Genomic DNA, 25,566 nt, shown 5'->3' on the forward strand with positions numbered 1-25,566 from the left:
GCACGTCTTCACTAATGTGGAATATGACAGCAACAGCACAGGTGAGGGGGGGAACTGTTCTCCTACATGTCCAGCAGATGGCAGTCTTCCTCTGTGTTAGACTGAAGGGTTGTATGTTTCTGGCTCTCAGTAGAGTGAGGAGGGTATGGACTCACTATCGAAGTAAATCATGATAATAGATGCAGATATTAAATGCACAGACGCAGTCTTGGCTAATGACTCTCTGCCGGGCTACTCATGGACTCTAAATCAGTTCATATTTTCCATCACAAACTCAAGCCTCGGTCATGCTGTAGGTGACCCTGTTATACTCCCAGTGCTGCACATTATACAGTTCATTATTAGTTCAAGACGACAATTAGTCTTTTTTTTTTACGCGAACTTTCCTGGCAAACTTGATACAGTATGTAAATATTCAATGAGAACAACAGACTCCACAGGGAAAGTATAACAATCTGCCTGTCCTGAAATTAAAAGAATAAAGACAATACAGTATAATGATTTAACATTTATACAACAAGAGGAGTCTGGATCAATAGAAAGTGCAGGTGATGTTTCATTCTCAGTGAGTAATGGCTTGCTTTGCTTATAATAATCTTGTTGTTGGAGTAAACCTATATATAAAAATGTTAAATATATTGATGGTCAACGGCAACCTAAAACAGGCATTAATAATCAATCTGATTTGGACAACAGCTTCGCCCCTTTGAAACATATTGCGTCCACACACGGATAGTCCAGATAAGTCAATAACCATCCTGCAGGGAATTTCTCATATGCTCAAAGCAATGCAATATGGGACTATTGGTTTTTGAACATGTAATAAAAAACCTATTGTTTTATTAGATTTTCGTCGTAGCGGTTATAGTATATAGACGCACTGTTTTCTATTAGGTAGTGGATTTGAGATCACTCTCAGGGCAAAGGCATTAAGTTAAGTTATGAAATAAGGGCAATCTCTTTCCGTGAGAAAATAGCATTAACTTTGGTTCACCTCAGAGCTTGTTTTATTAGGCCTGTGAGGGATTGATCCCACATGGTGTCAGAACTACAACTCCACTCTCATGTTATCTGGTATTTCCACCTGTTAAATCCATTGTCCCGAAACTAGGTAAACCACTTCTCTCTCTTGTCTCTCTCTAGTTTTTTTTTCTTTCTCTTCCCATGGTTCTCTCTCTGTCATATCCTTTTTCAACATACTTTTCCCTCTGTTCAACCACTATTGTTTTTCTTTCCGTCCCTGTGTGTGTCTGTGTTCTCTCTCTCTCTTTCTCTCTCTCTCTCTCTCACTCTCTCTTTCTCTCTCTCTCTTTCTTTCTCACTCACTCACTCACTCACTCACTCACTCTCTCCCCCCCCACCCTCTCAGGCAGTGATGTAGACCGTTCTGGCCTGGTGGGGATGGAGGACCTCCACAGACGTAGGAAGCTGTTGGCAGCCTATTGTAAACTCATAGTGCACGGGGTGCTGGAGATCAGCATGGCGGCAGAGGTCATGAAGTATTACATGAAGGTAATGGGATAACATGATGGTAGTATCACATGAGACAAAGAAACGTTAACACTTTGGTAGCACTATCTGCAAAGTATCAATGGGCGCGTTATTATTCAGTGGCAGCGACGTGCAGATTGTCTACCATTTAGAATTCACAACGTTGCATTTCGTTTGACTTTCTTACATTTTAAACAGATAACATATGCTACTTCATCAGCTTTCTCAAACAAAGTTTGCAAACGGCTACCAGACGTTGTGGCATAGCCTGAGCGCTTGAATACTGTCCTTTTGTGACTAAATAAAACTTTACACTCGATACACAACACCGCCGAGTTTGACGTCAGGCGCAGAGTTTTGACATCATGACACATGGGTTTTTGCAACACGCAAGTGTCAGAAAAACATGCCGGCATCGATAAAAGGAATCAATAAACTTGGAGGCGTACGATTCCGATGGATCGAACAATTTGGAACTGGTTCTCAACTTGAACCGGTTCTCGATCCCCCACACACACACATGTGGTAGTGACATGTTTCTCTCCCTCCCTCTAGTGTAATAATGACTATGGTGACATCATCAAGGAGACCCTGAGCAGGATCAGGCAGATGGATAGGATAGAGAGCGCTCGCACGCTGCTGCTCTGTCTGCAACAGGTATGTAGGGATCCCTCCCTCTACCCCTCTATCTCCCCTCCCTCTCCCTCTACCCCTCTATCTCCCCTCCCTCTACCCCTCTATCTCCCCTCCCTCTCCCTCTACCCCTCTCTCCCCTCTCCTTCTACCCCTCTATCTCCCCTCCCTCTCCCTCTACCCCTCTATCTCCCCTTTCCCTCTACCCCTCTATCTCCCCTCTCCCTCTACCCCTCTATCTCCCCTCTCCCTCCATCTCAGGTATGTAGGGGACCCTCCCTCTATCTCCCCTCTCCCTCTCCCTCTATCTCCCCTCTCCCTCCATCTCAGGTATCATAGGGGTCCCTCTCTCTACCCCTCTATCTCCCCTCTCCCTCTCCCTCCATCTCAGGTATGTAGAGGACCCTCCCTCTACCCCTCTATCTCTCCTCTCCCTCTATCCATCTCAGCTCTTCACCTGTAGTTCACTCTTTTCTTTCTCTCTCCATCTTGTAGCTATGTGCGTTCTTCTCTCTCTCTCTCTCTCTCTCTCTCTCTCTCTCTCTCTCTCTCTCTCTCTCTCTCTCCTATCTGCACCTGTCCCTCTTTTTAATCCCTCACTAAGGGCAGAGAGAAGGAGCCGAGTTAGTGGACTGGAATCTGTCACACTAGCACACCTGTCAATATCTCACAGACACAAAGATTCCCATCCCGCTCCCCCACTCATCACAGTGGAATGTTCTAGTCCGTTCTCTGAATAGCTAATGGTGGGAATGCCTGGAGGGTGGGAGTGGGTGGCTGGCACTATCTTCTTACATTATATACAGTGTATGGGTATGTGCTGTACTGTAGTCGCTCTATCGTAGGTTCCTATTTTCATATAGGTTCATAGTTAACCAAAATGACCAGATATGAACGTTTTTCCACCATTTTTCACCATCATTGTTGTCACAATTCTAGAAAATGATGGATTTAAATACACTTGAGCCTGGTTAAGAATGGTTATAAATATTTATTTTGTGCTTGCCGTGTTGCAAATTAGTTGGCTGGTTTTGAATTGGTGTTTAAGTAGCTTTTGCAGAGTGGAGTGGAGGAGAAAATGGCTTAACATAGACTTGAGAATTTAAAGAACAGTAGTCAATTTTGATAAATAAAGGTGGGTGGATGTCTCTCGCTCCCTGAATGTGTGTGTGTGTGTGTGTGTGCATTTGCGTTTGCGTGTGCCTGTGCGTGTGTCAGTTGTACCTGAGTCTGAAGCAGGAGAAGGACAGTGGTGTGACCTGCAGCTCTGAGGTCCAGACCTTCAAAGGCATCAGGGACCTGGCCAGGCGCTTCTCACTCACCTTAGGCTGGGACAACATCAAGGCCCGTGACAGCCTGGCCACCATCCACAGGTACACACTGCAGGCCTGGCCCAGTCCTGGACTACATGTACACCTTCAATGGAAACTGTCCCCCACTTCTACTGTATACGTCTGTGTGTCTGTATGGCTCACTCCCCCTGTGTGTGTGTGTGTGTGTGTGTGTGTGTGTGTGTGTGTGTGTGCGTGCGCGCGTGCGTGTATATGCAGGGATGGTATCGAGTTTGTGTTCCAGGGACTTGTTCAGAGAGCAGAGCCTCCTCAGCATCTCTCGTACCTCACCATCCTCACCGAGTTCTCCGGCAAACTGCTGAATCCTGACAAGAAGGCAGTGTACGTCTCCTTTCTACGTGTGTGTATGCGACTATTGTATAGGCTTCGTAAAACATGGCTAAACCGTTTCAGCGGTGTGTGTGTGTGTGTGTGTGTGTGTGTGTGTGTGTGTCTGTGTCTGTGTCTGTGTCTGTCTGTCTATGTGTCTGTCTATGAGTTTGCTGTAACCTGTGTCTATCTCTACAGGTACGCTTACCTGCAGAGGTACGCCGGAGAACAGACCGTCCTGAACTCGTCCAAAGACGAGTGCTGGATGCCCCTCATGTACTACTGCTCCTCCCTCTTGTCTACCGGGGCTGAGCCGGACGAATCCATGTCCCTCATCAGCTCTGACACGCCGAGGCAGCCACAGTCTCCAGCCAACCAATCGCCCTCTCATTCCGGCAGCCACAGCCACGTTGCAGACGGTATTATCATAATATGATTATATATCCATCATGACCCCGTATGAGTCTACCTCCGTTTGTTCTAGTGGGTCAGTACAGTAATAATAATAATAATAATAATAATAATAATACATTAGACTTATATAGCGCTTTTCTAGACAGTCAAAGACGCTTTACAAACTGAAAAGTTCGAGTAGTAATAATAAAGGAAACCAAAAAATAAATAAAAGAAAGTATAGGGGCCTAGTTAAGGTAGTGCTGGGGGCACAAGGGGGGAGGGGGGAGGGGGAGAGGGTTAACTGGTGAAGGCGAGCTTGAAGAGGTGGGTTTTGAGGGCCTGTTTAAATGTTGGGAGGGTGTTGGCCTGTCGTATTGTTGGCCTGTTGGCCTAGCGCTACAAGCATAACCTGTGTGTCACCTGGTCTTCACAGGAGAGCGGAGGCCCCCTCCTCCAGTCACGTCGACTGAGACCAGAGGGCAGAGCCCCCAGAGAGACACCTGCAACACGAGGTACAGTTAGGTTTGATAACAGCAGAAGGGCACGTTCTGACAGGTCCACTGTCTACTGTACACCTAGGTACCAGAGTTCTCCATGACTCACCTGGATCTGCAGGGACTGGATAGTCCACATTTAATAACATGTAGGGACTAGAGTGTCTACATTTAACAATAGAGACTGGTTAGTCCACATTTAATAGGTTGTGTGTGTGTGTGTGTGTGTGTGTGTGTGTGGGGGGGGGGGGGTGTGAAGTAAATGTATATTTTAAATCTAATTCTATGATCTGTGATTTCAATCTCAGCTCCGAGGAAAAGAAAACAGAAGCGGAGGCATCTCTTGTCGTCATGGCCACAGCCACAGCCAGGTCAGAGGGGTCCACCCCGACCAACGGGGAAGTGGACGTGGACACATGGACAGTGGACACATGGACAGTGGATTGCTCTTTGTAGTGTACTTTGTATTGGGACGGGGGCTTTTGGGGGTGCATCTCAATTGTTTAAAGAGGCTTCCTCTTCTTTTCTGCTTCCTCCAATTCACACTAAACTGTATTTGAGTGTGTGTGTGTGTGTGTGTGTGTCAGTTGGTCCTGCATCTGAAGTAGGAGCAGGACAGTGGTGTCACCCGAGTGAAGCACTTTTTCTTCTTTTGGCACTCCAAAAGTTTGGAATTGAAATCAAACAATTACTATTGGGTTAAAGTCGAGCTGCTCAGCTGTGTAATAAGTTGAGTACATTGTGAACAGTGCGGGACAAGAGATAGCATGCCACTGCATGGGCGGGGGGGGGGGGGTTGCAGGAATTGGCGCATTTATGCTATACGTACGCATGAGGGGGGCCTGTGATTGGATGAATATACAAGACAAGGGAGGTCCCGTATGTTCATCCAGACCAAAATACAGGTGTGTACTGTTCTTGAATGACATGGTGCAGTGATTGAACATTTGTACTGTAAATATGGAAAACCAATGCTGTAATTGCCAGTACTGTATTACATTTGACCCACAATTGGGCATAGCTCTGGGGAAAGAGCCTCCAGAGACAAACACATGAATAAAACTGCACTCTCAGTCTCAAACTATGCGTACCGTATTTATATCAATAGCTTTAAGAAGCTTGTTTTGACAAGAAACACTAAAAGTATGTTTATGTATGACATCAAACCATCTCACCTCAAGTAGCAATGCTATTTAAATGCCATTCAATAATTTATATTATAAAACAAATAACATATAGTAGTGTGCATTTAGATTTTATACCTTAAGACTTTTTGCAGTTGTCATACATACAAGGATTTGAAATTAGGAAGGTTGTTGTAACAGTATTCTATTGATCCAACTTTAAAATGCATCTTAACTAGGAGACCCATGTGTCCTGGCTTAGATAGTTACTGAAGTGAGGTTGATGGAGGTATGACGGTTATTAATGACTAACTCACCACTAACTCTTCATTTATGGCTTTATTTTGCACATCAGTGTCTCAAAATGATGTTTCTGTGGACTGTGGTCATACTAATAGATTTTTATTTACAGACAGAATCCATAAGAAGTATTTGTCAATAACATGTAAAGTAATGTGTATTACTGAACCGTGTGTGGAACTATTCTGACAATGAAAAGGATTTGAATTCAAATGTGTCTTGCCTCCTATAAATAAATCCAACAAGATGATCCTTTTCATTCTTTATTTGAACAAAAAACAGACATTTAAAAATTGGTTCCTTTTTTCCTGTATAAAAGTACATTGTTACATAGTACTTTTTCCCAGATAGAAAAAAAACATAAACAGTATTTGTTTAAAAACCTCTGGCCAACTCATTTGCAACACGGCAAGCACAAAATAAATATTTACAGCTATTTATAAATATTTCTAATAATTTATAGTACCCCAGCTCTCACACAAAAGTCTTTGATACAGAGGGAGCATGGTGAACATCTACAGAAACTCATTATTGTACAACACACACACATCCCATGAAGTCATCTAATGTGTGTGTGTGTGTGTGTGTGTGTTTCAGTGAGAGACCTGTATGGCATTATAGAGTCAGCTCCAGCAAAAACCCTCTCACAAACCATGCCGTGTGTGTAGTCAGACAGACAGAGTCACTTCGGTTAATATCTCTGGAATGTCATATTAGCCAATCTCTACGAATGATGGAAAACAAAAACAAAAAAATGGTGTGATCACGTCCGTACGTATCCATTAATTCAAGTGTATCTCAGTGAGCCCCAGTGTGGTGACTAGCGTGTTGTGCTCATGCCCAGTAGGAACTAGCCATGAGGTTCAGATGACATAGCACCTCTCTGGGCCAGCACAACCTTTTCCTTATCATTATTATTTCATGTTGCAACAACTTGTCTGTGAAGATAAAAAAAAAAAAAAAACAACGGTAAGAATTAAAAGGGTTGGTGGGGTGATGAAGTCAGTGGCAGTGGCCTCTCCTGAGGCGTGAGAGGTGATCACACCAGCGTCGTCTGGCAGTAGAAGATGCTTTCCCCCCCATCGCAGGCTGTGTCTACTTCCTACTTCCTGTCCAGTGTTTGGCGTTTCCTGTTCCTGTGGTTAAGAGCGAGTGGTTGCCAGCTCAACCAGCAATGCTGCTGTATGTTCTCTGTCCCTGTGAATGGTTTTGGCGGTTTGTCTCTATCTCTTTATCACTCTCCCAGCGCTGAGGCAGAGGCAGGGGTCAGGGGTCATTCAAAGTCATCCTCGTAGTCGTACTCGTTCAGGTCCAGGTTACAGTGGGGATTAGGGATCTCAAAGAAGTGTCTCTTCTCTGACATCAGACCCAACTCACCGGAGAGGTGCTGCTCTATGGGACTCAGAGGGTTTTCATACCTAGGAGGAGGGAGAGAGAGAGAGAGAAACAGAGGGGTTAAAAATGTCACATAAGATGCAAAAATAATCTATTGATGTCAACAGCATATTGATTGAAGCACTTTTGGAAAAAAGAAGGGTCAAGAAACCCAGGGGATACACAGGGACCACCTCTTTACAAAGGAGACTGCGTTCTGTTGGAGTGACCAACATTCACACTGTCCACAACTAGACACTCAACCATGGGAACACCGAGTGGGAAGAAGATGAGGAGGAGGACTGGTTCCACTCAGTGCTGAGGAAAGGTCTGGAACACTGCTGCCCAGTTCCAAATAGACTCCTACCCCCTAGGTGGAGTTACCCTCTAGTTAACACCAGGCCAATGCTTACATCTATGATGAGAGGTGGCTAGTAGGGGCTAGGTGGCGATTTGGAATTGAGCCAGCATGGGGAGAGAGCCAGAGTGAGAGCGAGAGAGAGAGGGAGAGGATGAGGAAAGCCTAAAAGCCTGCTGACACCCTGAATGTCTTACCTGCCCAAGATAGCAGCCAGTCCCTACTCAGCCTGCCTTTAGAAGTCAGTGGTGTTCCTAAAACCGCCACACAAGACACCTGTCAGCAGCCTCATCCCTCACACTGTATCCCTCCTCCATCAGAGCTGTTATTACTGTTAAACACACGCTTAGAGGTCATAGCAATGCCCCCCAAGGTGACGTACTTAAGCATCTATACCACATCTATATCTTTTACAGTGATCATCTAGGTCCCTATAGCAAAGCTGGTTGTCATGAACTACAAGCTCACCCTGGCCCAATAGATTCTTTTATAGTATAGGCTGAACCATGATTGATCTCTCTGGAACAGGCTTTGTAGTGTAATTAGTGGTCACTCACTATTGACATTCTCCTCCCACACACACACACACACACACACACACACACACACTGATGAGAGATTGATCATTACGTCAATGAGAGGCCACTGTGGTCACATGTATGAGTGGTCAGTCAGTCAGTCAGTCAGTCAGTCAGTCAGTCAGTCAGTCAGTCAGTCTTACCCATCATTGTTGGCCGTCTCCTCTGCCACTAGGATATCATACTCCTCCGCTGCGTACTTCTCCCAGTCTGACATCTCCTGGCCCTCCATATCCGTCTCCTTAGAACACAAACCGCAGCAAAATACATTACCCATCAGACCCAGTCCCTGGCTGCATCAGGTCATATCACCGTCACAGGTTTTAGGACATCCTGTCTTAATTCACTAATATTTCTTTATTTATTAAAAGGATCCCCATTAGCTGATGCCCAAGCTTATCTTCCCGGGGTCCGAATCCATTACATCATATACATATACATCATCATTTGTGTTACGTTATGTCTAATATTATATAATAATGTTATCTTACGACAGAGAAAGGGTCCTTCTGTTCGTGGTCCAGGTACTTCTCGATGTTGAAGAAGGTGTCGTAGAATATGTGGGAGAGCTTACACCTCTTCAGGTCACGCAGAGTGATCTTCCCTGGGGGGAATGGAGACATCATCTTTAGACACATTCCCAAACTCAGTGAATCACAGCTGCTTTTCCAGGCATGGTTGTACTAGATATTAGGGTGGGAAGAAAAAAAAAAAAAAGCTGAAAGCTGAAACTGAAATCCTATATGGAGAAAGCAGTAGTGATGACACTGTTGTAAGTTCAAGGGGGAAGTTGTAAAACAACCTAGGAGACACCGGCAGCTGGCATCGGACATTCTAAAACTAGACAGGTCACACCAATTGGACTTTGTTCTATAACGGTCTCGTCGGGGGACGACAAACGATCAGGACGGGCCTGAACATGTGCAGGTCTCTCCTCATTTGGCAGTATGGAACGAGCTTAATGTGTGTGTGTGTATGTAGGAGGACTGACCATCGACCTCAGGTTTGACGAGGTCAAGCATCTGACAGAGGCAGTCCTCGAAGGGCAGGGGCTCGATGGCCATGGTCTCCAACTTCTGACACTGCTCCTCATAGAAATACTCCAGCTCATACATAGACAACACCCCATCGCCATCCAGGTCCATACACCGGAACCAGTACTCTATACTGGAGAGGGAAAGGGAGGGAGGGAAGGAAGAATGGAGAGAGGGATGAGAGTGTAACAGTGACAATATCTCCAACACTCAGATATGATGTGATGGGCACATCAACACAGTGATAGAATCAGGATATAAAGCCTACTGATCTTCACTGATAAGACAGAGTGACAGTATGTATGACTGCTGGTATCAGGGATGTGTGTGTGTGTACCTGGTGTCTGACTTCTTGTCCTCCTCTGAGATGAGGAACCAGACAAAGTCAGCGTAGCTCAGCCTGCCCTCCTTACGCACCATCCTGCCCCTGAGGAGGGAGACACAGGAAGGTTAGACACAACTAGCCTTTGTTTCACTCTCAACTCTGTTCAACACATTTCTCATATTTGCCGAAAAACAACAACTTGCAAACACTAAAGAAACGGACGTTTTCCGTTGGAACGGACGCCATTGTACGTGACTCACCTCGTTACCGTCCCAGAGAATATTCTTTCAATCATCTTGTGGGAGATGGCTGGAAATCACAGAGCAGAAACCACATTTACAATCTGCGTAAGTGAGATACCGAATCTGACTAGAGCGTTAGGAGTTACTGTATAACTGGTTAATAACAGACATGATCCACAGATCGTAAATCGTAAATCTGTAGCATTGGAAAGGGAATTGAATGACGTAACTATTCTGCTCTTTATCTTTTCCATACCGTGAACTCTCTGGTCATCATTTGTGCTGGGAGAGGGGACATACTACGGTAGTAATAATGGTGCCAGACATGGCGTCATTCAACCAGGATACATTCATGGGACGTTATTGTCTCATTGATGTTATGTCTCATTTCCTCTCACTCGTAAGAGCATCAACCAGGAACATGTGGTCTAGAGTGTGTGTGTGTGTGTGTTGAGGTGGAGGACTTTGAGTAGAAGCAATTGGATCCCACACGTATACGCATGTGTATGTGTGCACCTTGGTCGTTGTGAGAATGGTGTATGAGTCTGTCTGTGTGTGTGTGTGTGTGTGTGTGTGTGTGTGTGTGTGTACCTTGATCTTGGTGTCGTGCTAGGTCTCTCTGGTCTATGTAGAGGTCGTGGTCAGTGTCCAGCTCCCAGAACTTGCAGTAGATGACGTAGAAATGTTCGTAGGAGAAGAACTCTGTCAGCTGGTTGACATCCTCCGCCTGGTCTAGTAGGGCCACATTCTGGTGGATCAATCAGTCAGTCAGTCAGTCAGTCAGTCAGAGTTTATTTTCATAGGGCTTTATTGCAAATACAACAATCACAACGTTGGCTACAGCAGAAACAAGACTGGCACATAGACCCACGTGACAACAGTGTCGAAACAACAATGTGCAGCAAAATAAGCTGTTGAGAACAAACAGTTGAGAGTATGAGAGTGGTGGCCTACATGGAGAAAGCTGCTTTTCCTGAGCTCTGAGCAGGTGATTCTGCCTGTCCACGACCGGTTCACATTGTAGAATATCCTCTGGACCACCTGGCAACACAACACACACAGCTCAACATGTATCTACACACATAGCAAAAACAAATAGGAGATATCGACCAGTGATGGAATACTGTGGGTGTGTGTGTGTGTAGTCTTCGATCTCACTTACCGTGGTGATGTAGCGTGAGTGAAAGTCCGATGCCTCCTTCAGAAAGGCCAGGCCTGTGTGAGAGTTCACCACATCCTGAGGAACACAAGGAGTTTAACAACATCAATTCACCCTCTCTCTGTCTGTCTGTCTGTCTGTACATCACTACAGACACTCACTCAGGCTCAAACACGCTCAAACATGCACACGTGGAAACAAAAGAAAGGACATTTACATCTTGTGCCACAATAAAGAAATAAAATAAGAAAACATGTGTTAAATCAATCTCTGGGATCGTTGGGACAGAAGTCCTTGAAGAGTATTGTACAGACAGGCCCCATCTTTTGGTCTGCCTGTTAGAGAGACATTACAAGCGGGAGAGCAGGGATCTATAGATGCTTGCCTATAGAGGCTTGCCATTTCCATACATCAAAAGTAGCCTCAAGTCAATCTGAATCAATACAGCCACACACCATATGTTGTGTCGATCTAGCTTTGATCTGCAGTAGGAGAAATCTGCAGGCCTCAATTCCCCAAAAAAATCAGTGGGAGAGATGGTTACCCAATGTCATTCAAATGTTACTTCTGAAGAATGGAAACATCTGCCAAAATGGATTTTTCGGGGTATGGTGACGTTAAGCTCAGCGCTCCCTACAGATGACGGGGCAGCAGAGATGAGGGGGCCAGGCTGAAGACGTTGAGGCCGTGGGAAATGGGAATATGAGGGGACTGTAGGAGCAGGGGGCTGAGCCCCGCTGGAGATCCTCGTACTCTGCTGTTCTTCCCTTTGCCGTGCCACCAGAGGGGCGTTTCATTCATGTGGTGAGCAGAATCCTAAATGAACTGTACATCCATGTCATGAAACTCACTCACGGCTCTTTTCCCCTTTTTTCTTTCCTCCCCTACCGGTGCGGTGGGGGGTGGGGGTGTATAATGTTGACGTAAATTCGAAGGCGGCGATGAAATTAAAAGGCCTTATTTTGGGGGGCGGACGCCGTGCCTCCTTGACCCTTCCCGTGAGAAATTAAATAAAAGAAAAACACATAAATCACCAGGCTGAGGAAACAGGCGGGGACAGTCAAATCTACTCCACTGCAATCCTTCTTTCATTCATCACAACAGTCAAAGCCCATTCGCCGAGCGGCACAATACAAATTAAACACCGTGTGCCAGAAGGCATCTCCCCAGTACCAGAACGGGTGGCCGGCCGCCAGCATGAATATGAAACAGATGTAGGCTGTATGGATACGGTACGCAGGCAGGCAGGTGACACAGACGGCTAGCACAGCAGTACTCCAGGATGGGATGTATGACAGTATAGAAATGGTCTGTTTCAATGATTTCACAGCATTCCTGATTGTCCTGAAGTCATCTCTGAGTACGGGTGCTCTAACTCTCTATCTTGCATACAGAACATGGATGGTTCTAGTCATTATATACCCTTTTTTTTTTTTGGGAAATGTGAAAAACCTGTGGACGAACGTTCCTTTCCACTCATGAATATAAAGCATTTCCCCTGGTTTCCCCTCGACCTGCCTGGCTGGTTATCAGGGAAAAGGCTAGTACTGTCTCAGCATCTGTACCCCACCACCAGCAGCCCCTCTCCCTCTGACCCTGTGGGCTATGGCTGTGTACCGTACCTGCAGGAATGGAATAAGGTCCTCTTGTTCCAGGTAATTACAGCCAGGCTTGGCCAAGAGGTGCACAAATGTAGAGGCGTCGTCGTGACAGGTCTGCAACATTCTGGAACAGAGGGAAGGAGAGAACAAACGGTTTTAGGGGTTTCTCCCTCTTTCTCTACTCTCTCGCTTTGCCTCTTTCCATTGAAGAACATTAGTCTTAAACTGTTCACCTCAAATGTGTGAGGGTGAGGGTTAATGCATTCTGAAATTAGGATTCTGAATAGTTGCTGGGTCATTCTAAAGGTGGGAGTGTGGCAGCGGTGATGATGACATAATGGAACACTCCTGTCAGACACCCTGCCAGTCACATGGTCATGTCAGAGGCCGTTTCACTCCAGCTCTCTGGAGGCTATCAAACGAGTACAACAGCCCGCCTACAACAACGCAACACAAAGGCAAGAGCACCACAGACCTACAGCACGGGGCGAGACAGTACTCATGTCAGTGTCCAATAGAAACTGAGAATAATTGACTATTCATTCACACACGCTTCCAGTCCCACATGTGGCCCTTGGTTTTTTCCTCTACTGTTCTTTTTTTCTTTATTTTAATGACAAGCTTGTTTAAGTACGAGCCATAACAGAAAGACATCTATGACTTTGCCTATTCTATATCTGATCCCAGACGCGTGGAGATGGTCTGGGACGGTGGTGTGTGAGTGCCCCAGACCAGTGGGCTGCTGTTTGTGGTTATGAGAAGCACCATTGTCTTACTTTCTCCACATGGCCACAAACTTGTGAACGGACACGCAGCCCGTCCTGTCGCCTCCAGCCGAGTTGAACAATGGTGCTTTCCAGTAGAGAGGACACTCACAGGCCTATGGGGGGGGGGCAGGCGTGAGAGAGAGAGAGAACAAAACAGGTGATTAAAAGCTGAGCTTAAAGGTTACTGTTGAGAAATAAAGGATGTCAGACCTCCCTAACCAGTCCTGTCACAGGCTTAGAGCGTATAATACATGTGCGTCATACAACATCCAACGTCCAACAGTTGTTTTGTTTTTTGAAGGTCTCTATTAAAAAAATAGGACAGGGAATTACAGGGAATTACTCTGAGGTGTGGCTCACTCTAAGGGAGACATTAGATTAGATTAGATTTATTGTCCCCAGTGGGAAATTAATTTTCACACCACTGTACAATATACATATATATACAACACTGTATAACACAGACAACAACAGACAGTACTACACATGACAGATACACAAGTACACACACTCAGAGCGGCCTATTATTTAAGGCAACAATGCGGGGACCAACCCTAACCTTTAGCGTTCTGCACCTACGCCCGGATGGCAGTGGGGCGAGGTACAGATTGAGAGGGTGGGTGATGTCCTGTTCTATTGTGGTTGCGATGCGATATACATGTGTCAGTGGTATGTTTTTTCTTGTTTTGCTTAACCCCACAGCTGTCGATCATTCAACTCTCACCCTAGCTACAAAGTTTAAGGGAGAGTCACGGTTAGGGTGATTCTAACGAGTGGCCAAATGTGACACAGCATTTCCCTTGGCTCTGACATGCACAAACACAGTAGACGGTGAAGCTTGGACTTGGTTGATTGTGTTTATGAATGGCACTGCTCATTCTGATAATAGCCATGTTTCACTCAAGTGCCTCCCTGAGGAAACCTAACTGACATTTCCCTGTCACCTCAGGTTCCTCTCAGGTCAGCGCTCACATACCTCAGGTTGACAGTGATAATATTTTGTTGGGAGGTTAGGAGAGTAAAAAGCCCTAAGAGCAGCAAACATTGGTAAAGCCAGGGGCTAATAGTGCTAATGAAAACAAGTTGCTGGGGGGCTGCAGAGCCCCCACGCTACAAATCACACTGACCGTGGCAACCTGCCCCATGTCCTCAATGGTGGCCCTTTCATTGGGGAATTGGGAAAATATTTTCTCGATCTTGGAAATGAGGCTGTCGATGTTGATATTGGCTTTTGGCCGCCCTCGCGGGAAGTAGAACTTCGGAATGCTTTCACTCAGCGCTGTGGCAACGGGCTCCTCTGGCTTCACCTGGGCCTGAAGAGACAGACAGGACAGAAATAAACACTGTTAGCCACTGAGACTAGCACTCGCTAACACTTTACAAGCACTTTACAGTACACTAGCACTCGCTAACGTTATCAATAACCCTAAACCTAGTAAATACTCACCCCCCATCCCTGCCATTAGGGAAGAGTTATGATTGCTCAGTAAATTATTCCCACCATCCCGGCCATTAACCATTTAACTGTAATGGTTTTCAATTACAGATGTGCCAAGTGACTTTTTGGTATGTGCAAAAAACACCATTTAGGAGTCATTGCAACAGGCGCCAGTGGCCAGGCACCGTGATAGACCTCTTTGTGGACATAAGCCTAGCCTATCTAAGGAGAGACTCATGAGTGACATTATCAATCACACTGTCTGAATAAGAGTGGTGCAAGCGACTGCTGGCTTCAGAGACTGCCAAAGTCCAGTGATGAATAAAAGCGTTTGCAACTGTAAAGATGGAAAATACATAACACATTTGTTTTGGAGCCTGGCTGCACACCATTATGAAGTGAATCCTGTTTGACCAATAACACAACAGATAAATGGATTTTGCATAGTCATCCCACAGCCATGGTTTGTCTAGAGTCCAGACTGTCATTGAGGACAACTGATTACGGGGTCAAGTCAAGTTCATCAGGAAGGACTGTTTTCAGATAAAGGGAACGTGGAGATATTCATAATCTTCTGTGAAAAACACAGTGGGAGAACACAGCAGAGGGTCGACTATTCCCAGACAACGGAAAATGTTAGCACAGTACATGACAAGTGGTAACAGATAGCAAAGTAAATCAGAGAGATCAAAAGGGCTATGCTGGGCTCGGCCTTCTCTTGCAGCTGCTGCTGCATAGGTCCTAGGAGGAGAGAAGTGTGTGTGTGTGCGCATGTGTGTGTGTGTGTGTGTGTGTGTGTGTGTGTGTGCATGCGTGCGTGCGTGCGGATGTGTCTGTGTGTGACAGTCATTGTAATCCAGCAGGAAAATAGATAACCAGTGACCAGATAAGCATTCTGTCTCTGTGACCACGATCATAAGACAGAGACCCAGAGAGACAGAGAGAGACACCAGAGGAGCCATCTTGGCTGGGCCTGAATGCCAGTCCTGATTATAGGAGAGGTGAACAACAGAAGCCAATGACAGCAGCAGAGATACAGACAGGGCATCTGATGGGGGGAGTTTATAGGCAAGGAACGGAGGCATTGGCTCATAAGAATTTGCTCTCTGAATATGTAGGACTCAATCCTATCTAACTCCTATGAATGTCATTCCAAAGTGCCACAGCAGCACCGCAGTAACTCAAAACCCAAAGCATGTCAGAGCCTGGGCATAGTAGTGTGTGTGTGTGTGTGTGTGTGTGTGTGTGTGTGTGTGTGTGTGTGTGTGTGTGTGTGTGTGTGTGTGTGTATAACCCCAACACTGTTTCCACCCAGGACACAGAATGACAGCTTTGTCTGTTAGGCCTCAGCAGAAATGACTGCAGTGTGTGTGTTCTTCAACTCTATAATCATGACATTGGAAACCAGTGAGTCTGTCCTTTCCTATGCAGTGTAACAACTATGACCTCATATGCAGTGTAACAACTATGACCTCACGCAACTGGGACCTCATCAGTGGGCCTAGGCCTACCTGTCGTGATCGTGCCAGTATGATTAACACAGACCTACCACGCGGACTAAACACACCCTTGGGAGATCTTCTAAAACGAGGGAGTTAGACATGGTCTCTTATGATAGGGTCTGTCTATGTGGTTGCAGTTGCAGTGGTTGGTTTCCCTCGTACAGTATAAAGAGGATGACAACAACATAAACCCTGGCCTGAACCCATTCAATGCAAAACCAATGTGTTGTGCCCCTCACATCACTCTCCCATTAGCCATGAGCTAAAAACAGCTTGGCCTGGCCTGGCCTCTAGCCTGGCCTCTGGCCTGCTCTAAATCACTACCTCATTCCCTGAGACTATTTACATGACTCAAGAATCTATCTGCTGGATCTTTCGGACCGTCCTATGTGGTGTCCATGCGACTCAAGACTCTCTCTCCCTCTCTGACTCTCACATGCGAGCACGCGCACGCGCACACACACACACACACACACACACACACACACACACACACACACACACACACACACACACACACACACAGCTTTTGTTATTCTGAACAGACAGTCAGTGGCCTTTACCAGCCAACATCCAACAAACATAGCTCTTCCCACACTCCTTGTTACACTTACATCTATCACGATCAAACATGTCTGTATCCTCAATGTTGAGAGCAGTAAAACAAAAGGTTACAGATGATGGCCATAAAAGGAATAGATATATAGCCTACACCCTAATCTTTTCCATCCACAAGGCCCTTGTATGGTGTGTGTGTATGTTGACTGTTTGGAAATGTTCAGTGGCAATCCGTCAGGGGGATTCTGCTCAGTGTAACCCAGGGAGAGATAAATGCTGTTGATGTTGATCCTCTCTCCTCTCCTCTCTTCTCTCTCCTCTCTGTGCGGGTGTCAGCCATGGCTATAAAAGGGCATCGACATCTCCTGCTGAACGGCATGCTCTGTCTCTCTCTCCCTCTGTCCCCCCAATCCCCCCCCCCCAAACACACACACACACTCCCCTATCTCCATGCTAACCGCTAACAGAGCTCCTAAGCACGACCACTAATCCCTTTGATATTCCACACATTTGCATGAACGGCACAGTCTGACCGTGGACAGTTAAGCGGACAAACTGAACACGACCACGAAGGGCACCTCGACCTGGAACTACCCCTCGCTCAAACATAAAATACAGAGTCCCCATATCAAATTCTACAATGACAACAACGGTTTCCTCCAGAGATAATATGACAGACCTACAGTACGGAGAAAAGACTAGGTAGGACCGGTAGGACTACCACCACAACTGCTGGAGGCTACAGTACAGCACCCACACCCACAGGGCCCCTACTGACATCTGCCACAGATTGATGGAGAAATAGACCGCGACGAACTACAACGTATTTGAATAATGGAGAGAGAGTTCACATAGAAAGACAAGATAGGACAGGTACGACAGGTACGACAACGACCGAAACTACTGCAGGCAATTACACCCACACACACATGCCACTAGAAGCCTGAGGGCTGTCTGCCTACAATCAAGACACATCAAGAAACATGTCTTAGCCAGCCAAAGGAGGGTTCTTATAATAAAAAAAGATTAGAGAGAACAAGGAGCTACAACCATAAAACAAACAAAAAAGCCAAAGTGTGGCCAGATCGGCTCCAGAGAGCGGGGTAGGCAGACGAAGGAGAATGACAGATTGATATTAGTTGAATAGGAGCACCTGCCTGTCCTTGCTGGAAGGCTCGCAGCCTCTTCTTGAAGCGGGAGGGCAGGACAAAGTCACAGCCACGGGCCAGCAGAGCCAGCTCCTTCCTCAGGTCAGGGTCCTGACGCAAAGACAGCTCCTTCATCCTCATCCTCGCGCCAGACAGGATGGGACACACTCACACTTCCCCTTGGGTAGAGGTCTCTCCTCTTCGGGACTATCCCCAGTAGCAGCAGCAGTAATGTAAATACTGTAGTAGCAGGACTGGTCTCTGCCTGTGCTTGTCCTCTCTCTGAGTCAGAGCCTCTTAACACAGGGTAGCAGCTGCTGCTGTGTCTCTCAGCCAGGCTCTAGCCACACACTCACAGTCTCTCAGCGCTGCCTGCCTGCCTGCCGCCCTGTCCCAGTCCTCTCTCTGTCACACACACACCTACACACACTCACACACACCTACACACACATACACCAGGGTCAGGGAGCCCCAGTCTCACAGCCACTAGGGGGATAAGGGATGTGTTTGTGTGTGCGTGTGTTTGTGATAGAGATGGGAGGGGTACATGTGGGGTGTGAGGGGTGGATCTGCCCTTTCCAGTTTGCATTCCTCAGCTCTCATAGAAGGTTATGTCAAGAGACAGACCTGTTGTTGCGGCTCGTGGCGATAGCAGATCCCTCTAACTTGGGGATGCAGCTCAATGCCAAGATAACCCATTGCATTGCTCATAGTCACCGGCACAGCACAGCTCCCATATTGCCTAATGGTTCAGAGAAACCCTGCCTCTGCCCCAAAGAAGAAAAAAAAAGCTGTTTCCTTCTGACTGGAGAAAAGCATCCAGCTGTCAGCTGTGTTTTTAAGTCATTTTAGGCTCAAGCTAAGAAATGCAGGATTCACTGACACTTCCTGCTCCTATCCATTCACTGCTGTGAATGCCTGCTATGGATGACAGAAACCACTGAAAACCAGGTCTGACCACAGCCTTGTTAGGTTTAATTATGTAGAGCAGTTACCAAAATCGATACATTTCTGAGGGATGGGCAAGTAAGCTCTAGCTAAGAGAAGCCATCCAAACTCATGAAAAAGTATACTAGAAAAGGAAGAAGACTGCGTTCTCCACTCTAAATCACCTCGTATGGTCTTTCTTTGTTTTCCCTTCTCATCACAGGCTTGGGCTGCCAACCATTCCATATCTTATTATAGTGACGGGCCCTAGTCGGCGGTATGGGGGGGGGAAGTGTCGAATTCAAAGAATGATGGCCGAACCAGTCTGCGCCTATTAAAAGCACCGGCGAGCACCTTTTGGGCAACCCAAGAAACCAGATCTGGAGAAACAAGTGTGTATCTTTAGTCGTCAAACAAACATCCGTTCCTGTCTTGGACTGACAGCAATTACCTCAATTTGCCATAACTGTCCTGATCCAACGGCACTGGGCTGCCTGGATGGGGGGGGGGGAGCCTTCAGCAGAGAAACACACTTTATGACGCCCGTTGTTGTTCTCCAAACAAATATAATTAAGAAGAAAACTCTTGCCATCTGTAGGCTGGGTGGTGCATGTGAGAGCTGTTGTAGTGAGGGAGTGAATGTGCACTGGCAGCCCGTAGGCCCAGCTCTGTAGTGTGTAAACATGGAGGGTGCGAAGAGAAAAGCACACCCGGCTTAAATGATAAGTATTTTTAGATGACAGGATCACAGAGTCCACATTCTTCCACTGGTTTCAGCTCAAACCCAGTTCCTGTTGTCCCCCAATAGCAGGATACTGCACATGTTTGATAAGCCATTTGTGTGAAGGCTTTTCACGCCATCTGCCTTTTAATGTCCCCAATGCTCATCAGTCTAAAGCAAATATGAAAGAGACACATGAAGGCGAAAATAAACCAAGCACATGAAACTGTCAGTACATGTCATATTTTTCTGTCAGTGTTATAGTTAGCGCAAATATAATCTGAAGCTTGTTCCGCAAACAGAGTTATTATTCCATGATAACAATCGGGTGGTTTCCATATGCCTTTCTGTGGTTTGGAACAGAAACAGGAGTGAGAGGTCAGTCTCCGTAGTAACAGTGTGAGCTGGTACTGACTCAGACAATCAGAGATTGGCCCTCATGACAGGGTGCGACTGTAAGTGCAAACAATGAATGCCATTCTCCAAACACACTCGTACACACACGCCCAAATGAAAGGATGGTAAAGCATGTGCCCTACAGGGTTCTAGAGGACAAACAAACCCCACAAGCACCACTCACCAATATTCAGCCTTGGTTGAGCTGTGGTTGAACCGTGGTTGCCAAATAAGTAGCAATAGACTTGATATTCAATTCAGTTCACTTCTGAATATTGAGCCATAAGGCCAAACATAGATCACTGTAGTAGCGTACATAGAAACACTTCCTCACAGGACTAACCTAGGCCAGCAACATGTCTTATCTTGATAGTCTAAATCTGATTTGGGAATAGTATGCCATGTTCTCTGGGAGCTTACTCAGTAAGCTCCCAGAGAACATGGCATACTATTCCCAAATCAGATTGTGTAACATGATTATGAAATGACCAGCCTGAGTGACCACTAGCTGGTCTAAATGACATTTCCAGCAGTCAGTTCACAGGATCCACAGTTCCTGGCGCGCAGCGCTGTTCAGGGCTTTCTACTGGTTTCATCTGTTTTTGTGTTACTTTGGAGGGTAGTTTGCATGTTGTCCTTGAATCCCAGTAGGGGAAACACAAGACTAATGTAGTTAACTGGCCAGTGAGACTGTGTCTGCCCTCAGCCGTCCCCTCAGGGCTTTTCCCAAACCATTGATACAAACCACAGCCACAAACAAGATAGACAATCAGAGAACACGGCTTTCTGGAACTATTGGGTTTCCCTGGCAGTAAACCCATCACAAGCAGAATGGAACATGGCCTCATATCAAAATAGCATTAAGAGTAAGTAGTGGTACAGCAGTACTGAAATCTAGTCCGAATCCAATCCCATTCGATCTGATGTCTGAGACAGGGATTTGAGATCAATGTGAACCACGGCCAAAGATAGGGCACACTTCACCGGGCAACATAGTGGGCTTAGAGAAGCCAGGGCCTACTAGTGTAGCAGTGAGCAGATCTGCTGGCTTGTATTAGAGTGATAAAGCAGTAGCATGGTTGAGAAAGATCCATGGCCTATGTGGAAACCAGAACTAGAGCAAAGGGCCATGAAACTGGAGCAAAGGGCCAACACCCAACAACAACAAAGGACCTGCTGAATTGCTTATTGAGTGATAGATATCACATGTATTGTATGGCAGTACAAGAGTAATAAAACACTTATTGAAAGACTGGTAGCAAAGTCCACAACAAAACAGAAAAGGCTAGTTGTGTGATCATTGGGGAACTGAATTGACCAGCCTGTTTTGACACTGTTAGCAGATAGGGCTTTTCCTGTTTGATCGAGCGAACAAGGCTTTGCTAATACAAAGCACTTGAGGGGGGCAGTTTAGCACTTGGCCTGCACGAGAGGTCAGGCAACCGATAACGTGATCCTGGCTAGACCCCCTGTATGTAATAGCCTCAAGGTTGCTAAGCTCATGCATAGCACATGATAAAAAAAGACTTTGAGAAATACAGTAGGCAAGGATGCTAAATGGACAGAGGCTAGGCTTTCATTTCCACATAGAAGGCACTCAGAGTTCAGAATACTTAAGACAAGGATATTGCCAAGTGTTTTTAGAGAGGTGTTGGTTGAGTGTAGGGCTGTTGCAGAAAACATTGGTTTGGTTTACAAAGTCTACAAAAAAGCCACTCTCAGGTCCAGAACAAAAATGTTAGAGACTGAATTATTATTTAAAGACAAAGCAAGTAATGTACCAGGTCTATGTAACAGCCGGTAAATGGCTGTTATATTTTATGTGGCTGGTATTTTGACTGTTTGACACTATAGGCCTATGCGTGACCCGAAGAAGTGACAATTGCACTGTACTGTAACTACACAGCAGGCCCCACACATGTAGCCCTGTTTAACCCTCTTAAACAGATTCGATCAGATCACAAGAACCATCTACCACTTATTCTGACAATTAACAGCATCTGACTGGAGAACTTTTACACTGAATTACACAGAGGACGAAGCTACAGCCGCTCCACTACACACAGGCTCAGTTCTCAGTAGTTAATGCCAACACAGGAAAACCAAGGCTATCTTTATCGGTGTCTTGTGTCAAAGTTGGACCAGCTGTTCCAAGCCCTGCATCAGCATGACGTTAATTGAATTTTTTAACTAATCCTTTGAAGAATGCATTTGTATTCTGGAATTCCTTTGGCTTTCTTAAAATAGAGCATTACTTTATGCCGGATCACAACCTCTTTAATATAAAGTGACATATTGTGGGCGCATGCCTCTTACGCCACACCAGAAAATACACAGGGTACAGCAGTTGTTCCATGGTGGGAGCAGCAGGGCTCAGGATCAGTGAAGGGCCCAGGGAAAGAGACTGGTCATGGAAATCAAAGTCTCTTTCTCACACATGTCAAACCTTTTACCATATCACAATAAGAACTGTAGTTAGGCAGAGACACAGAGAGGGAAAGAGCCTGACAGATTCATTGCCAACAGATGTCTCTGATGAGAAAGACCATTATCTGAAATCCACAGAGGCTGAGGCTGAGTGATTCTGCTGCATTACTCTCTATTCCCCCTCTCACGTCTGTGGCCAGAGACTATTAAGCTGTCTTTCATTCAATACTTAAGAGAAAATTGGTTTTGCTTTTCATTGCACCCACTCTCTTGACTTTGAAGGGTGTGCTGTGTGAGTGATTATCTGAAAGTGGACAAGACACAAAAAGACGAAGTCTGCATTTGTTTGTGTGTTGCTGTGCAGAAACCAAGATATCACTGCTTTACACAGCCCATCTCAAGTTCATGTGGAGGATGGGACATTGCTGACGTTGGACACACACAAACACACATGATCTACCACTAGTAGTATCTGACAGTCGGTTGTAGTTTTCCTCCTTACTCAAGATTTTCATGACGAGTAGGCTGATGTATGATCCTCCTCTGGTGGCTGAGAAGGCAGAGGATCTCTTCATCCCCACTACGCCCCTGTACAAATTCCCTACTGTAAATTATTCCTTCTTCTAGCATTGTGACTGCCAATGGCCCCTGATTCTAGCATTGATTTGTTGTTGTTATGATGACTGATGTACATAGATGATTCACTTACAGTACTTTAGACAAATGTACTTGTTGTAAGTCGCTTTGGATAAAGCCGTCTGCTAAATGTCAAAAACGTAAATAGGAGCGGCTGTATGAGCAGCATACTGTCACCACATGATGGCCACTATGCGCATCCTCCTCTCCACCCCTGCCCTCTGTGTGGTGTGTGGTGGGCACTCAGTCTAAGTAAGCACTGAAATCTTTTGTATTCTTTGGATCGCGTCTCAAGGGTGTAGGTGAAGACGGCCAATACAAGTAAACCCCTGTGAAGGTGAAGTACTGTCGTAGCTACTACTAACGATAGAGTTTGGCTGGCTAAAGCTTGAACCAGACTGGCATCCAGGCTATGCAAATCATGCTTCGCTGGCTGCCTAAATCTATGTACACACCCAATGTGTTGAATCTAGAGTTTAATTTAAGATGTCCCCAATACAATTCCCCTTCACCTCTAGAGACCAAATGCGGGCTGGGTTGGGCTTTGGCCTGTGTCCATCCAGCATAGACATCACATTTTGGGGGGAGTGATTAGTGTGCCAGGGATAGCCTGGATGCAGACGGTCCCACTTCTCATTCCATACTGATTGCATTATTGTGGTTTACTAATGCCCGCTCACACACAAATTATTTTGATTACTGGATGATATTTTTATATTTAGATATTTGTATTTTCTGCTTCCTGATATTTTACATAAAATCAGCTATTATATCAGACTGTAAGGTCAAAGGTAGGAACTGGAAGGCCACTTGCAGGTCAATTAAATGGATTCTATTCAGCTTTACTAAAATGATCACTACTCTGCTGCAGTGGAAAAATAGAGAAAGGCCAGAAAACGGAATACTTTTTTTCATCAGAGATGCCAGGAATCTCAAGGTGACCCAGTCAGCTCTTTCGCTCTCTCTTCCCTCTAGCCCTGTGTTATGTGGTAGTAGTAGACAGATTGTGTTTACAGTCACTTCCTGGCAGAGAGCTAGCACGCTGAGACAGGGACCAGCTTGTACCCGTCACACACAGAGCACCTACAGTGGACCATCGCCAGACCTGTCTTTCTCTCATACACCACACACACACACACACACGCACACGCACACACACACACACACACACACACACACACACACACACACACGTCATGACAACAGGTAACCCCCACCCCCACCTCCCCCAGAGGCTTAAACATCACAGTGAACAAACACTCACACGTCTCCTTACATAACATGCATGCTGCCCTTCACATCATAGCCACCAAGTCATTAATGTCATACATAGCGTGACATGATATTCTTTTTTGGGGGATGTTACTGATGTTCCTCCTGACACTGATAACATGGAGTCTGGGACTGCATCTCATAGGTGTCTCATCTCCTCTCCTTTATCTGCACTGATCTAAAACCATACTGTAGGTGAAAGAAACATGGCAGACGCCCACAGGAAACTTGCTCAACTGTTTTTTCTTCTTCATATGAAGCAATGGAGACAAGAGGAAGCCACTGTAGATTCTAGACTCAAGACTAGTATTCAGATGATAGTTGACTTCCCCCTGTCTCTCACATAAACAAACAGCAGTACCTTCTTGGTGCTGACGGACCGCCGTAGAGCTCTGCCATTGGGTCCCGCCAGTCTGGCATTGCAACTGCTCCCAGAGGGAAGCGTCGTGTGTGTGGAGGGGGGGCTGGAAGTGGCACAGAGTGGAGAAGATGCCCTCTCTGTTAGGCTCCTTTTGGACGCCACGTTGTTGTTCTCATTGAAGGACAATGACCTGTTGTCCCTAACAGTCCCACACCCCAGGTCAATGCTCTGTCCACTCTTGATAAGGCCGAGGTAGTCTTTGATGGTCGCCTGGGTGGTTGGTTCACTCAACCAATTCAGGAAGAGCTCGTCCACCTTCATCTTCAGCACCGGCTGGAGGACTTGTGGCGATGGCATGTTGGTTCAGCTAACCTCTTCCATTTCAAAAAACACCACCACATGGAAATATTAAAACAGAGAATATTATGGGTTACTCAGATAGGACTCTCGAAAATGTATTTAACAAACAAACAACAACAAAATACACATGCTTTAAGAATATCGTTTAACATAAATAATTAGAAGATTTACCACAGGCATAGCTAGAACCGAAACTGAGAGCATAACAGTGCGAATTGAAAGAGCCATCACATAAACACAAGGTAGGTAGCTAAGTCTTTGTTGTTTATTTGGTAATATTATT

The 25,566-nt window shown here is 45.8% G+C and overlaps 2 protein-coding genes across 3 annotated transcripts in view; one reads left to right on the plus strand and one right to left on the minus strand.

The window, feature by feature from the left end:
• Positions 1-5,424, plus strand: part of LOC308162320 (cohesin subunit SA-2) — a 13,049-nt gene extending 7,625 nt beyond the window's left edge. The window contains exons 24-31 of the mRNA XM_080536477.1: positions 1-41; positions 1,370-1,512; positions 2,047-2,148; positions 3,343-3,497; positions 3,675-3,797; positions 3,984-4,204; positions 4,615-4,693; positions 4,984-5,424. The exon at positions 1-41 is cut by the window's left edge and continues 134 nt beyond it. Coding sequence (XP_080392603.1) covers positions 1-41; positions 1,370-1,512; positions 2,047-2,148; positions 3,343-3,497; positions 3,675-3,797; positions 3,984-4,204; positions 4,615-4,693; positions 4,984-5,131 — 1,012 coding nt within the window. The 3' untranslated portion in view covers positions 5,132-5,424. The remainder of the gene's footprint in view (positions 42-1,369; positions 1,513-2,046; positions 2,149-3,342; positions 3,498-3,674; positions 3,798-3,983; positions 4,205-4,614; positions 4,694-4,983) is intronic.
• Positions 5,425-6,988: 1,564 nt separating this feature from the next.
• ppp2r3b (protein phosphatase 2, regulatory subunit B'', beta) lies at positions 6,989-25,280 on the minus strand (the record flags this gene model as incomplete). Of its 2 annotated transcripts, XM_080537289.1 has the most annotated exons (14): positions 7,496-7,517; positions 8,029-8,085; positions 8,553-8,650; positions 8,901-9,013; positions 9,401-9,576; positions 9,781-9,870; positions 10,029-10,077; positions 10,602-10,758; positions 10,965-11,051; positions 11,173-11,247; positions 12,792-12,894; positions 13,547-13,650; positions 14,665-14,850; positions 24,924-25,280. In XM_080537289.1, the coding sequence occupies 13 exons, from the start codon at positions 25,278-25,280 to the stop codon at positions 8,067-8,069; spliced, it is 1,614 nt and encodes a 537-aa protein (XP_080393415.1). In that variant the 3' UTR covers positions 7,496-7,517; positions 8,029-8,066. The 2 variants fall into 2 exon arrangements, with proteins under 2 accessions (XP_080393414.1, XP_080393415.1); XM_080537288.1 differs by lacking the exon at positions 8,029-8,085 and having other exon boundaries at positions 6,989-7,517.
• Between the last annotated feature and the right edge of the window lie 286 nt (positions 25,281-25,566).

Source organism: Nansenia antarctica, assembly GCF_963989245.1.
Source record: "Nansenia antarctica genome assembly, chromosome: 7".
Classification (NCBI taxonomy): domain Eukaryota; kingdom Metazoa; phylum Chordata; class Actinopteri; order Argentiniformes; family Microstomatidae; genus Nansenia; species Nansenia antarctica.